This window comes from Hemiscyllium ocellatum, chromosome 26 (genome assembly GCF_020745735.1).
Source record: "Hemiscyllium ocellatum isolate sHemOce1 chromosome 26, sHemOce1.pat.X.cur, whole genome shotgun sequence".
Lineage (NCBI taxonomy): Eukaryota > Metazoa > Chordata > Chondrichthyes > Orectolobiformes > Hemiscylliidae > Hemiscyllium > Hemiscyllium ocellatum.
In genome coordinates, this window is record NC_083426.1 from 54,539,659 (window position 1) to 54,555,356 (window position 15,698).

General features: G+C 41.6%; 1 protein-coding gene across 1 annotated transcript in view; it reads left to right on the forward strand.

Annotated features, from left to right (window-relative positions):
- The window catches only part of ipo9 (importin 9), a 73,187-nt gene that overhangs the window by 40,268 nt on the left and 17,221 nt on the right, over window positions 1-15,698 (forward strand). Inside the window, exons 13-20 of the mRNA XM_060845646.1 lie at window positions 739-878; window positions 5,106-5,265; window positions 6,398-6,624; window positions 8,259-8,407; window positions 8,494-8,622; window positions 9,434-9,709; window positions 9,989-10,155; window positions 14,803-14,936. Coding sequence (XP_060701629.1) covers window positions 739-878; window positions 5,106-5,265; window positions 6,398-6,624; window positions 8,259-8,407; window positions 8,494-8,622; window positions 9,434-9,709; window positions 9,989-10,155; window positions 14,803-14,936 — 1,382 coding nt within the window. The remainder of the gene's footprint in view (window positions 1-738; window positions 879-5,105; window positions 5,266-6,397; window positions 6,625-8,258; window positions 8,408-8,493; window positions 8,623-9,433; window positions 9,710-9,988; window positions 10,156-14,802; window positions 14,937-15,698) is intronic.

Sequence of the window (15,698 nt, forward strand, 5' to 3'; positions counted from 1 at the left end):
TTTCTAGTCTTGACTGCCATGTGGCATGCATTAGTGATGGCTACTGCTCCATTACCTCCAAGTTGAATTTTCATCAGTTCCTTTAGCTTATTCCTTTAGTTGAAACAGCCTCTTCTGTGCTACTATAATGTTTTTGCACTAAGTTGGTATAATGAACAAGGGAGGTGGGGAGTTTTGGGGAAGATTGATTCATTTTAGTATGACAATTGGCACTTCTATTGCTGTTTGTTCTTCTGAATAACCTGTAGTGTTAGGATTCAGGGTTTTCATTCTTCTCCATAGTGTTCCTTATGAATTTTCCATCCTCTGCCACTATTGTTCTGTAACTGCTTGATAGGAATCAGCTCCTGTGAACGTCATGGTTTTTTTCTTTAACTGTGACCCTAAGAATTAGTAGGAGCAAACTTCAGCTAGTTGTAGTGCCCAGTACTCTGTGGATTGAAATAATGTTTTGTGTTAAATTAAAAACCAAAGAATTGCATATGCTGGAATTCAAACAAAATCTGAAATTGCTGGTAAACCTCGGCAGATCTGGCAGCATTATGGAAAGAAAGCAGACTTAACGTTTTGAATTTAGTGACCCTTCTTCAGAACTTGGACCTAAAATGTTAACACTGCTTTCTCTCCATGGATGCTGCCAGACCTGTTAAGTTTTCGATGCAATTTTTTCATTTTGTTAATGTTTTGTGCTGTTGTTTAGACTCTCCCTTGAATTGAAACTGACTTCTTTTGTGGCAGGTGGAAGATTCATGAGGCTTGTATGTTGGCTCTCGGCTCTGTGAAGAATATAATCACTGAGAGTGTGAAGAATGGACGGATACAATTTGACATGCATGGATTCCTCACCAATGTGGTCCTTGTTGATCTCAACCTATCGGGTAGGATGCAGCTCTGAGGTCTTGCAGAACAGCCAGCCTACATACATGAAATTGTGAATTAGAAGTCGAATAAAGCCATTTGGCCTCTAACTGACTTCACCATTTGATAAAATCATGGTTGTTCTGACTTTGAACTCCACTTGCCTGTTTTAAACCACCACCACCAATCCTTTGACTTTCTTGTCAATCAAGAATATACCTAAGTGCACTAAAAATATACGTTTTCACATGATTCCACTGCCGTCTGGAGAAGAGGACTCCACAGATTAACAACCCTCTGAGATGAAAAGATTCTCCTTCTCCTCCATTGAAAATAAGAATCCCCTTACTTTGAAATTCTTTTTCCTAGTTTTAGCCTCTCCCAGTAAGGAGAGCATCCTCTTAGCACCCATTTTTTCAAGTCCCCTCAGGATCATGTATGTCTCAATAAGTTCAGCTTTCGTTCTACAAAACTCAAATGGATAGAGGCCCCAATTTCCAGGTAAGTTAATTCTTCATTTATCCCAAGAGTCAGTTGGGTAAACCCTATATGAACTGCTCTTAATGCAGTTGACCCTTTAATTACGGAAGCTAAACTATCAAAAGCTCTGTACAATTATAGCACTTTTTTCCCAAATTTTGTATTCTTATTCCCCCTTGCAAAATACAAAAATTTTCCATTTGCCATCCTAATCATTTGCTGTACCTGCAGACTAATTGTGTACTGTGGTACCCAAATCCCTCTGCATCTCAGAATCTTGCAATTTCTCTCAAGTTAAACAACATGTTGCATTTCTATTTTTCCAACCAAAGTAGACAAGTTCATGTTTCCCCATGTAACTTTATATCTATCAAGTTATTGCCCACTTGGTCTACCTGTTTATTACTAGATTCAAAACAGATGCAACTTAGGAAGTAGATTAGATTAGATTACTTACAGTGTGGAAACAGACCCTTCAGCCCAACAAGTCCACACCGACCCGCGGAAGTGCAACCCACCCATACCCCTACATTTACCCCTTTACCTAATACTACGGGCAATTTAGCATGGCCAATTCACCTGACCTGCACATCTTTGGACTGTGGGAGGAAACCAGGAAACCCACGCAGACAAGGGGAGAATGTTCAAACTCCACACAGTCAGTCACCTGAGTTGGGAATTGAACCTGGCACTGTGAGGCAGCAGTGCTAACCACTGTGCCAACGTGCCGCCCACAAAGTACTGTGTCTAACGGAAGGAGCTGGGAACATATTATTTATCCAGCTTGGGGTATTAACTCCTGAAAGATATATTTGTGAGCATTAATCTGTTGACTAAAAACAATATGAAATAAAGCATATGTACAGAATCCGCAAAGAAGTTAGAGAAAACCCAAAGTCAGATGAAGTGAATCAGATACATGTACCTTCCAGTTGGGTTCAGGTCTGACCCGGGCATAGGTGACCAAAGTATTGGCAGTCACTGGCGTGGGCAAGTCTGAACCTGGCTCCATAGACCACAGCATCCATCATCCTCAGATTGTTAGAATGTAGAGAGAGCATTATTCTTTATCGAACTCGTACTGTAACTGCTCTGAGAATTTCTGGATAGTTTAGAAGTGTGGAAAAATTTTCAATACTGAAGGAACCCATTTGGTCCATTGTGTTTGCACTGACTGGGAAAGAGCTATCCAGCCTATCTCACCTTCCAAGCTCTTGGTTCATAGCAATATGACACTTAAAGTGGATTTTCATTTTTGGATATGATGAGAGGTTTTGTTCTAGCACCCCTTAGTCCGTGAACTTTCAACACCCTCTGGATGAAAATAAAACTCAGTTATAAATTAATCTATAACTTTCTTCTGTCATGGGCAATGCAGAGTGGTGGGGTGGGTCTGGGTGGAATGCTGTTTGGAAGGTTGACATGGACTTGATGGGCCAAATGGCCTGCTTCCATATTGTAGGAATTCTAGTTATTTGTCCCTGGTTATTGAATGACCTGTTAAGGAATTTTGATGTTTTACATTCACTTTATGTGCTTGATCTTGCACACCTTCACTTTAATTTCCCCTCGGCATTCTCTGTTCCAATGAAAACAATGCAACAAATTCCATATTTACTCGAGGCTAATTTCTGATTTTTATCAAATCTCCATTGTACATTGTATCACTACATCCGTCCTGCAATGTAGTGACTTTTGCCATCGCCAAATGTATTCCTTTTCAGCTCTCTAGATTGAGTTGTATTTGCCACTTCTCCGCTCATTTGATTTATTCATTGATAGCTTTCTGCAGTCTATGGCTGTCATCCAAAGACTACTTAATTGTGCCCTCTATATTAAAGTAGTAGTATATTTGGGGTAGTACAGACTCAATGGGCCAAAGGGTCTCATCTGTACTGTTTTACTTGGCAATGCTAAGGCCAAGTCATTTGATGTATAATATAAGAAGCAAGGGACCAGTATTGAATCTTGTAGATTCCACACGCCACCCACCCTGTAATCAACCTTCCAGCAACGTTTTGATTTTATACATGTGCATTCTGCAACTGAGATAATTTTGTATCGGAGTTGTTATTTTTATTTGCTCCTTTTTCATTTTCTGATCAGTCTGTCTGCCTGGTGGAATGAGTCAAAGCTTTTGTTCCAGTCTACTTCATATGCACTAATCTTTTCGCGCCTTTGTGTCTGCAAGAAAATCAGTCCAATTCATTTGACATGACCTTCCCTCAACCTATCATTCCTGATTATGCCTTTCTAAATAATGGCTTATAGTGACCCTCAATTTTTTTTCCAATAATTTACCCATCTCTGGGGTTAGTTGTCGGACCTGTTCCTTTGTTTCTAGCAGTCTTCAAGTTCTTCGTGGCCATGTGTGTAGCCAAGGATGATTGAACAATGATGGTCAGAGCCCCTACTATTTCCTCCCTTGCATCCTTTAGCAACCGTAGAGCCTTATTCCAAATAGTTTTCTCTTCTGCATATACCTCCAAGGTCCTGGAGATTTATTCACTTTCATAGGTGCTAAACTCATTAATTTTTCTTCCCTCTCTTAATTTATTCAGTTTTCACCTCAACTGTAATATCTCCATCATATTTTTGTAAAACAAAGACAAATGTTCAGGAAATACACTCCACATTTTCCATCACATACACTTTAACATTTTTGGTTTCCAGTTCACCCTACTCTGTAATTAAAAGCAAAATGCTAGAAATAGACAAAAGATCTGGCAGCATCTGTGGAAAGAGAGAGAGATTTGGGTAGTCAGACTGTACCTTCCAAAACCACCCTATGAAGTAAGTTTGGATCCAACTTGCCAAATTATCCTGGATTACATCTGCTTTTATTTTCTTTATCTGCCTCTCATTGGGAGCTTGTCAAAGACTTTGTTTTCCTCTCATCAAACCTCCAGCCAGTCCTGTTTACCATTTTGCAGAATGCTTATTGTGACCAAGGTCCAGAAAATGAGCACCAAGAGACAGGAAAAGCAGCAAATGAGGACTTTGAGTAACAGACGCCAGTCTAAAATGACACTGATCAGGTCACACGATCCTCATGTTTAACTCAACAGAAATGAGTTAAAAACAAAATGTGATGCGAAACACACAGGCTTCATTAACTCACCCATGTTAAAGTGGAACAAGTTAAAACTGGGACGTAACTGTATCTTACTGTATATTTTCTGAATTCTGAAATTCCCTCAGTTCTCAGGCTTGCTATCTTACTGGCAGCATTCTAAATTTCATTTTAATCTTATGGTTTTAACGTGTTAGCAACAGTTACACAGTAATTCCTGAGGGATGTTTCAAAATTCTTTATGGAATGTTACAAATTATGAATGAGTTCTTTTAAATATTAACTATTGCTGCTAAATTACCTGCATAGATAAATTTACAATACTGTGGATGTTGGAAATGTGAAATAATAAAAAAACAGAAAATGGAGATACTCCGATCAGGAAGCATTTGTGGAGAGAGAAAGAAATGATATTTCAAGTTCCTGAGAGGGGGGAGGCAGGGGAAGGTACAAAATCATTAAACAATATATGAAATGGTTTGTAAATACGTTAAGCATTAAATTGTGATGTGCTTCCAAACAAATTTGAAAAATAAAGCAACATGTTTATTACTTTAGTATTGCAGAATGATGGAATTGTCATGTGGAGCCTATAACTTATTTTCTCTGTCTCCCTTTCTCTCTCTTCCCCTTCCCCCACCGTGTGGTTCGCTCTTGCTGTGTGTGTGGCTTGCTCTGTCTTTATTTCTCGCAGTCTCTCCATTCCTATTAGGCCGTGCCCTCTGGGCTGCCAGCCGCTTTGCCACTGTAATGACTCCTGAATTGATTCAGCAGTTTCTACAAGCAACTGTCAGTGGTTTGCATGAAACACAGCCACCATCAGTGCGAATCTCTGCTGTGCGAGCCATCTGGGGGTAAGATGCAAATTTTAAAGAAGTTTTGTTTTAAAATGGCCAGAGAGAAAAGGCTTTTTTTTTAAACAGTTGTACAATGAAAGGAGACTGGTCCGTTCTCCCAGATCAGGGATTTTCTAGTTTGGTTTAGTTTTTTTAAGCTGGGGACCCAAAGAAACAGCAACAGTGAAAAGAGGTTCTATGCTGATTCTCTCTCCGACATTTGTCTTATAAGAACCTGCGTTTGAATTTCCCTATTTTTCATGGGGTGTGTTTATGGGGATGTTGCAGAAAATTGGAGCAGCGTCATTAAGTTGCGATAGAATTGGTTGGGTTTTCAGGTAGGTTAAATTATTCTCTTTTCTGTTCTCTTTTGTTTGTGTTTTATTTGGTAGTCTGTAAATAAATTCTGTTTTGTTTAAAACCAAGAAGTTGGGTCAGCTGCATCACTCCTGGAATATCCACCTGCTTGAAACAACCAGAAAAATTAGGGTCTGGGTTACCTTCTTGAAATATTTTGAGGGGGTCTGGCCTGGTTCATAATAAGAGGTATCACAAAATGTTGATATCCTAGTTCAAATTCCAGAGAATGTTTCTTTTTACCCCCCTGTCTCTTTTTAACAATTCCCTGTGTTTTCATTTTTGCTGCTAATTTCATGTATGAAAAATGATTAATTGTCCATGGAAATCCATAACAATGCCATCCATTGACAAGTCCTGTCCACTATGTTAGAAACAAAAACAGAAATTGCTGAAAAAGCTCAGCAGGTCTGGCAGCATCTGTGAAGAGAAATCAAAGTTAATGTTTCTGGTCCGGTGACCTTTCCTCAGTTCTGATTTCCAACATCTGAAGGTCTTGTGGTTTTTACGAGGTTAGAGACTTTTTTAAAAACAAAAAAATACAAACAGGATGTGCCTACTCTGTCTGATTTAACTTATTTGTTCATGTGCTTGTTAATTAAGAAAATGGCTAGCTGACTTGGTTTGGATTGTTCATTATGTTGGACTTTTCCAGCAATGTATTCGAGCCATTCAGTTCCAATGAAATCAATGGTATTGATTTTAATATGTATGTTTAATTGATTTATTATTACAGTTGGGGTTGTAGTCAATTAGCCGGTCTAATATATATATCCCCTTTCCTACTTCACAGATACTGTGACCAGTTGAAACTCTCTGAGTGTACACATGTTTTACAGCCGTTCCTTCCCAGCATCCTGGATGGTTTGATGCATCTTGCCACACAGTTCAGTTCTGAGGTGCTGACCCTGGTCATGGAGACATTATGTGTTGTTTGCACTGTGGATCCTACCTTCACTATTAGTGTCGAAAATAAAGTCTGCCCCCTTACCATTGCAATCTTCCTCAAATATAGCAACGGTAGGAGTCAGATCATTTGCTGCTGCTTTATGTCAACGTACCTGTCTTGTTATTTTTCAGTTGTCTTGCAACGTAATCAGCATTAAGTCAAAGAGATATACAGCATGGAAACAGACCCTTCGGTCCAACCTGTCCATGCCGACCAGATATCCCAACCCAATCTAGTCCCACCTGCCAGCACCCGGCCCATATCCCTCCAAACCCTCCTTATTCATATAACCATCCAAATGCCTCTTAAATGTGTAATTGTACCAGCCTCCACCACATCCTCTGGCAGCTCATTCCATACATGCACCACCCTCTGCGTGAAAAAGTTGCCCCTTCGGTCTCTTTTACATCTTTCCTCATTCATCCTAAACCTATGCCCTCTAGTTCTGGACTCCCCGATCCCAGGGAAAAGACTTTGCCTGTTTATCCTATCCATGCCCCTCATAATTTTGAAAACCTCTATAAGGTCACCCCTCAACCTCCGATGCTCCAGGGAAAACAGCCCCAGTCTGTTCAGCCTCTCCCTATAGCTCAAATCCTCCAACCCTGGCAACATCCTTATAAAGTTTTTCTGAACCCTTTCAAGTTTCACAACATCTTTCCGATAGGAAGGAGACCAGAAATGCACACAATATTCCAACAGTGGCCTAATCAATGTCCTGTACAGCTGCAACATGACCTCCCAACTCCTGTACTCAATACTCTAACCAATAAAGGAAAGCATTTCAAATGCCACCACCTATCCTTAGACCAAACAATTCATAGAATTGTTATGGTGTAAAAAGAGGCCATTCGTTCTGTCAACTTTGCACCAACCCTGTAAACAATATTGCACCCAGACTCTGCTTCCCCCACTGTATTCATTGTAACCCCACGTTTACCATGAGGTTGCACCTAATCTGCATATCTCTGGTCGATACAGGGCAACTTAGTGTGGCTAATTGACCTTACCTGCACATCTTTGGAAATCAGAGCCCTGGAAGTAACACACAAACACTGGGAAACGTAGAAACTTCACACAATCACCAAGGCTGGAATTGAACCTGGTACTCTGAGGTAACAGTGCTTACCACTGAGCCACTGTTCTACCATGTTTGATTTCACACTAAATTGGAACCAAAATGTTGCTGGGAAATGGGTTTTGTTTGAGAGAAGTGTTGTTGAGCAAGTTGGAGGTCCCCTGACTTTAGAATTGGATGTTAGATGGTAAATCCTCCTCGTGAAGTGTGCAGGAGCCATGTATTCATTTGATTAGAAGGGCCTCCAGATGGGAAGGGGAGTTGGTTTAACTGACAGGAGAGAAAAGAAAATATAGGACAGATCACTGCACTCACTCCTCCCCACACCAGAGTTAACTAAACCAAGCTCCCCTACCCATCAGGACACCCTTCTAATCAAGTGAATGCATATTGGGATTTGAATGTCCAATCTCGGGATTTGCTGCCGTGGTTTAAGAGAACTTGAAATGATATTAGAATCTGGGTTGTCTGACCTGTGAGACGTTTGTGAAGTCCACTCAGTGTGCTGACTGCATAGTTTTTCTGTTCCACTGTCGATCAGGTTGATTGGCTTCACCAGAAATCTTCTGCATGCTGTATACAAGAGGTTAATTTTCTAATTCTGCTTGCTGATGTCTGTATCTCCAGATCCAGTTGTGGCATCGTTGGCACAGGACATCTTCAAGGAGCTTGCTCAAATTGAGGCCTGTCAGGGCCCCATGCAGATGAGGTTAATTCCAACTCTTATTAGCATAATGCATGCGCCACCTGATAAAATCCCCTCTGGTCTGTGTGCGGTGAGTATTTCTCTCGTATGCATAATTGTCAACTCTACTCCCAAGCAATGACTTATCTTGACACTGAAACATTTATCTGACTGCAGACTGCCATTGACATACTGACAACAGTAGTGAGAAACACCAAGCTGCCACTGTCAGAGGTGCTGATCTGTCAGGCATTTCCTGTTGTTGCTCAGTGTACGCTGCACACGGATGACAATGCAACAATGCAGGTAGGTGAGGCCCCAATAAGACAGTAAAGTGCTGTTTTCCAAACCAAGCTCTTTCGATCCATAAAGGTGATTTGAGATTCTAGGGTGGGTGAGAACAAAGCAGTGGGATTACAAAAGCAAAGTATTGCAAATTCTGGGAATCTGAGATTAAAAATTGTTGGGTTTGATAGAGTTATGGCAGGAGTGAAAGATTAGCTTGAGGTTAATATCAGCATTAATACTGTCAGTGCAGACGTAATGAGCTAAATGGTTTCTTTCTGTGCCGTAATACTTCTGTGATTCTATGCATGTGTGGTTTTAGGCACTGGAATTAATTTGGGATTGGTGCAGATTGTGGCATATTGGGATTATTGTTGGAATAACGTTATAGGGAGAGAATGTGGCATCATGTTTAGATTGGTTTGCATTTAATATAGGAGAGAGTAGGATTTGTTTAGAATTGCTATGTTAAAAGTAGTAATGTTTCAATTGTACACTTGTGTTGGTTTAATTTAGGCCAGTGGCAGGGATTAATTGGGGAATTCATGTGTCCGTTCTATAAATTAGTGACTGCAGGTTGTTGGTTTAGCAGCTGCCTGCCTTAATTCTGTAACCATGCTCGTAAAAGTATGAAGAGACTGAATGACTCCCATTATGATGTTCACCAGGTAGCTTTCTAAGTTAAAAATGTTTCCTGTATGATTTCTGCTCCAATGGTAAGTAATAGATGGGGAGATTTAATTAATGAGTGTGATGTGAGGTACATCTGAAATGAAATAAGGTACATCTGAAATGAAGAAACCTCCTTTCTCACTGAAGTCTTCTCTTACAGAATGGTGGTGAGTGTCTGCGAGCTTATGTTGCTGTAGCATTGGAGCAAATAGCACAATGGCATGATGACCAAGGTCACAATGGGCTCTGGTACGTCATGCAAGTGGTGAGCCAGCTTCTTGACCCCCGAACCTCTGAATACACAGCAGCATTTGTCGGGCGATTGGTTTCTACACTCATCTCAAAGGCTGGCTCACAGTTAGGAGACAACCTTGATCAGATTCTGCGAGCAATCCTCAGCAAAATGCAGCAAGCAGAAACGCTCAGTGTAATGCAGGTGGGTAGGAGAGGGAGTCATGACTGGGCAGGGGGTCTGGTATGGGGGCTTGTGGTCAATGGGTTGGTGCAAATGTATGTGGCAGAGATAAATAGACATTTGGACTCTGCGAGAATCTAGGCACATGCGAATTTGGTAGAAAGTGGGTTTAAGGTCAAAGATCCGTTACAATCGTATTGAAGATGGGAGCACGTTTAAGGGGTGGTTATTATTTCTTACGGTTACCCTATTTCTCCTCCGGTCTGTAATTTGAGTTCACTGTTCCTTTTCTCTCTGCAGTCTCTGATAATGGTGTTTGCACACCTCGTTCACAATCAACTGGAGCCTCTGCTTGAGTTTCTGTGCAGTCTGCCTGGACCCACCGGGAAACCTGCTCTAGAATTTGTTATGTCTGAGTGGACGAGTCGGCAGCCTCTCTTCTATGGGCAATATGAGGGAAAAGTCAGGTGTGCTACCTGTCCTGTTTTAGGAAACAGGATAATGATGATTTGGAGAAGTGTGGCAAGTTTGGTAAAGATATCCGATACAGAGCCAGTGTTAAAATTGCAGTTTAAAAATAGGAGGGATCAGTCACAGGAATAATATGGGTAGACCAAGATGGATTTGGAGTACATTCACAAGCAAATTTCAGAAAGATACAAAGACTATAGTAGACTTTGTAGTCTGTGATAGTGATAATGACACTTCCTTTTCCTGAGCCAGGCTCTTGAAATATCAGAGTAAAAGGTCGGATTGGGAGGAATTCCTATATTGTGTGGTGCACAAGAGAAATTTCTTGACCAGCTCAGTGAGTATTGGTGGAACTTGTCTGGGAATGAAATGGAATATGTTTCAATGGAGGTGGGCACTGTGGTTAGCACTGTTGCCTCATAGCGCCAGGGACCCGGGTTCGATTCCCGTCTTGGGCAACAGTCTGTCTGGAGTTTGCACATTCTCCCTGTGTCTGCTTGGGTTTCCTCCCACAATGCAGAAAGATGAGCAGATTGGATGTGCATGGGAAACTCTACAGCACCTCCCACCATGCAGATGAGGTTAATTCCAACTCTTATTAGCATAATGCATGCGCCACCTGATAAAATCCCCTCTGGTCTGTGTGCGGTGAGTATTTCTCTCGTATGCATAATTGTCAACTCTACTCCCAAGCAATGCATGGGAACCTGGACTGTAGCTTTAGGGTACAGGACCTTGAGTGTAGGGAGGTTATGAATAATGCAGCGATCTCGAAGGAGGGTGCCTGTAAACAGAAGGGTGGATTGAGGTGTGTATACTTCAATGCCAGAAGTATAAGAAATAAGGTAGGTGAACTTGCAGCGTGGGTTGGTACCTGGGACTTCGATGTTGTGGCCATTACAGAGACGTGGGTAGAACAGGGACAAGAATGGCTGTTGCAGGTTCCAGGGTTTAAATGTTTTAGTAGGATCAGACATGGTAAAAAAGGGGGAGGTGTGGCATTACTTGTCAAAGATAGTATTACAGCAGTGGAATGGACGATGGAAGAGGACTTGCCATCTGAGGTAGTTTGGGCTGAGGTTAGAAATAGGAAAGGTGAGGTCACCCTGTTAGGTGTTTTCTACAGGCCTCCTAATAGTCCTAGAGAAGTAGAGGATAATATTGCGAGGATGATTCAGGAAAAGAGTGAAGGTAGCAGGGTGGTTGTTATGGGGGACTTTAACTTCCCAGATATTGACTGGGAGAGCTATAGCTCGAGTTCATTAGATGGGTCGGTGTTTGTCCAATGTGTGCAGGAGGGTTTCCTGACACAATATGTAGACAGGCCAACAAGAGGTGAGGCTATACTGGATTTGGTTCTAGGTAATGAACCAGGCCAGGTGTTAGACTTGGAGGTAGGTGAGCACTTCGGGGACAGTGACCACAACTCGGTGACTTTTACTTTAGTGATGGAGAGGGATAAGTGTGCGCCGCAGGGCAAGAGTTATAGCTGGGGGGCAGGGAAATTATGATGCAGTGAGGCATGACTTAGGATGTGTGGATTGGAAAAACAGGCTTCAAGAGAAGAACACTAATGAGATGTGGGGATTGTTCAAGGAGCAGCTACTACGTGTCCTCGATAAGTATGTACCAGTCAGGCATGGTGTAAAGGGCCTTGTGAGGCAGCCGTGGTTTAGTAAGGAATTGGAATCCCTTGTGAAAGGGAAGAAGGCGGCATAAGTAAAGATGAGGCGTGAAGGTTCAGTTGGGGCGATAGAGAGTTGTAAGGTAGCCAGGAAGGATCTAAAGAGAGAGCTAAGAGAAGCGAGAAGGGGACATGAAAAGTCTTTAGCTGGTAGGATTAGGGAAAACCCAAAGGCTTTCTATAGGTATGTCAGGAATAAAAGGATGACTAGGGTAGGTATCGGTCCAGTCAAGGATAGTAGTGGGAAGTTGTGTGTGGAGGCGCAGGAGATTGGAGAGACACTGAATCAATACTTTTCATCAGTATTCACTCAGGAACAGGACACTGTTGCTGATGTGAATATGGAGTCACAAATGATTAGAATGGATGGCCTGGAAATATGCTGGGAAGAGGTTCTGGGAATATTGGAAAGGATGAAAATAGATAAGTCTCCTGGGCCTGATGGCATTTACCCTAGGATCCTATGGGAAGCTAGGGAGGAGATAGCAGAGCCATTGGCCTGGATTTTTATGTCGTCATTGTCAACGGGAATAGTACCAGAGGACTGGAGGATAGCGAATGTGGTCCCCTTGTTCAAGAAAGGGAGTAGGGATAGCCCTAGTAACTATAGGCCAGTGAGTCTGACTTCAGTGGTGGGCAAAGTCTTAGAGAGAATGGTAAGGGATAAGATTTATGAACATCTGGATAGGAATAACGTGATCAAGAATAGCCAGCATGGTTTTGTGAAGGGCAGGTCGTGCCTCACAAACCTTATTGAGTTCTTTGAGAAGGTGACTAAGGAAGTGGACGAGGGTAAAGCAGTAGATGTTGTGTATATGGATTTTAGTAAGGCGTTCGATAAGGTTCCCCAGGGTAGGCTAATGCTAAAACTACGGAGGTATGGCATTGAGGATACATTAGAGGTTTGGATTAGGAATTGGCTGGCTGGAAGGAGACAGAGGGTAGTAGTTGATGGACTATGTTCATCTTGGAGTGCAGTTACTAGCGGTGTACCACAAGGATCTGTTTTGGGACCATTGCTTTTTGTTATCTTTATAAATGATCTAGAGGAAGGGCTTGAAAGCTGGGTAAGCAAGTTTGCGGATGACACAAAAGTCGGTGGAGTTGTGGATAGTGAGGAAGGAAGTGGTAGGTTACAGCGGGATATAGATAAGTTGCAGAGCTGGGCAGAAATGTGGCAAATGGAATTCAATGTAGCTAAGTGTGAAGTCATTCACTTTGGTAGGAGTAACAAGAAGATGGATTACTGGGCTAATGGTAGGCTACTTGGTAGTGTGGATGAGCAGAGGGATCTTGGTGTCCATGTACACAGATCTCTGAAAGTTGCCACCCAGGTAAATAGTGCTGTGAGGAAGGCATATGGTGTACTGGGCTTTATTGGTAGAGGAATTGAGTTCCGGAGTCCTGAGGTCATGTTGCAGTTGTATAAGACTCTGGTGCGGCCTCATCTGGAGTATTGTGTGCAGTTTTGGTCGCCATACTATAGGAAGGATGTGGAGGCATTGGAACGAGTGCAGAGGAGGTTTACCAGGATGTTGCCTGGAATGGTAGGAAAATCTTATGAGGAAAGGCTGAGGCACTTGGGGCTGTTCTCATTGGAGAAGAGAAGGTTTAGGGGAGATTTGATAGAGGTGTATAAGATGATTAGGGGTTTAGATAGGGTCGACACTGAGAACCTTTTACCGCTAATGGAGTCAGGTGTTACTAGGGGACACAGCTTTAAATTAGGGGGTGGTAGGTATAGGACAGATGTTAGGGGTAGATTCTTTACACAGCGGGTTGTGAGTTCATGGAATGCCCTGCCAGTAGCAGTGGTGAACTCTCCTTCTTTATGGTCATTTAAGCGGGCATTGGATAGGCATTTGGAAGTTATTGGGCTAGTGTAGGTTAGGTAGGATTCGGTCGGCGCAACATCGAGGGCCGAAGGGCCTGTACTGCGCTGTATCTTTCTATGTTCTATGTTCTATGGATGAATTGGCCATGCTAAATTGCCTATCGTGTTAGATGCATTAGTCAGGGATAAATGGAATCAGGAAAATGAATCTGGGTGGGTTACTCTTCGGAGGGTTGATGTGGACCTGTTTGGCCAAAGGGCCTGTTTCCACACTAATTAATCTAATCTAATCTAATTCATTTGAAGTTAATTCTGGAGTAGAACAAAGTTCAGTCAATTGTGAAAGAATTCAGCTGGAGTGGGAACCTATTACGATAAATTGAAAAGGGATCTGGCTGAGAGATGGATTGGAATTGAAGATTAGGGTAAAAATGTAAAGAAATTACGAACGGCTTGGAAAGTAAATATAGTTTAAGGGTGAATAGACACATCCCATGGAGCTGAAGGGCAGGATACCCAAAGTATGAGCTTCCAAATGGAACAGATAAAAATAAGTTTTGTCCACATCCAGTTTTGTCAAACCACAAAAAGTATGAGAAAGTTTAAAAGATATGTTAATATGGGAACTGTGTAAGAATTAGTTTGTGTAAGATGAAAGCAACTCCATCTTTTATAAACTTAGAATCAGTAAAAGGGTTGCTAACTGCACCAGTGAGATTTTGTGAAGGCAAGGGACAAGGTGCTAAATGAATCAGCTTTCATCAGAGAAGAGGTTATTGTTAATGTCACACATAGCAATGCCCTCATCCAGTGAGTGAATAAAAAACAAAGCACAAGATATTTCAAAGCTGATTTCATTGTGATTTGAGGGACGATCTGACATGTTCTTAGAGGGATCTAACCATTGGTGTTTGCGTGCATGTGCTATTGTTAAGTTTGATAGTGATGATACTGTGAAATTAAAATTAAAAAGCGTTACACCTCTCGGTATGTCCTTCACTCCAAAATAAGAGAAATGTGTATTAAAATGACCAGATAATATGTGTGACTCAATAACTTTTTATAAAGAGGCTATTATTGTGTATTTCAGAACTGGTCATTAACCAGATTGTGTTAACTCTACAGCACCGTAGCAATGTGTAAACTCTTACAACATGGCATAAACACAGACGACAAGAGGCTACGGGATATCATGGTGAAAGGAGAAGAAATATTCAATGCCGATGAGGGAATACGCACTCGCTCCAAGGCTGCGAAAAGTAAGATTTTTTTTTTAATTCCAAGCTTTGAACAGTGGATCCCCTTATTTTAAACAATCTGAATGTAAGGCCAACGTTAAAGTGAATTAATGTTAATAAAACTAGACTGGTGTGACAGTACTATGGCTATAAGAGCTGTATTTAACCCTTTTTTCAATAAGAGGATAGAGACAGAGGTGCTAGGGGTCTGCTTACAGTCAATAAAGTAAACAGCTTGAAAGGCCTTGGGCCTTTTTTTGTTAAAGTTGGAACAGTAGAAGCAGTCTGAATGGATGAAGTTAAGTTCCCGCTGAACCAGGAGTTTTAGTTTTAGCTTTCAGCAGTTGCTGTACTCTTGAAGCTGGATGTGAGAACTCTTATTCCCCTCTTAATTACAGCTAAAAACTGGGATTCACTTCCTGCTGTTTGAATTGCATGTGAGACAATCTGTTTTACTGAATTTGCTGTTGCCACGGGTTTGTTTATAGGGTGTTACTATATTCGTACAGTTAATTAATAGTTAATATATTATTTTGTTAAGCATTTTGATAAAGTTAAGACAAATTATTTTTGTTTTGTCAGGCGAGGAAGGAGCTCAAAAATGGTCTGAGGAGAGCCAGGAGGGGCACGAAAAAGGCTTGTCAGGAAGGATTAGGGAGAATCCAAAGGCATTTTACACGTATGTGAGGAATAAGAGAATGATCAAAGAAAGAGTAGGGCCAATCAGGGATAGCATAGGAAACTTGTGTATAGAGTCTGAGAAGGTAGGGGAAGCCCTAAATG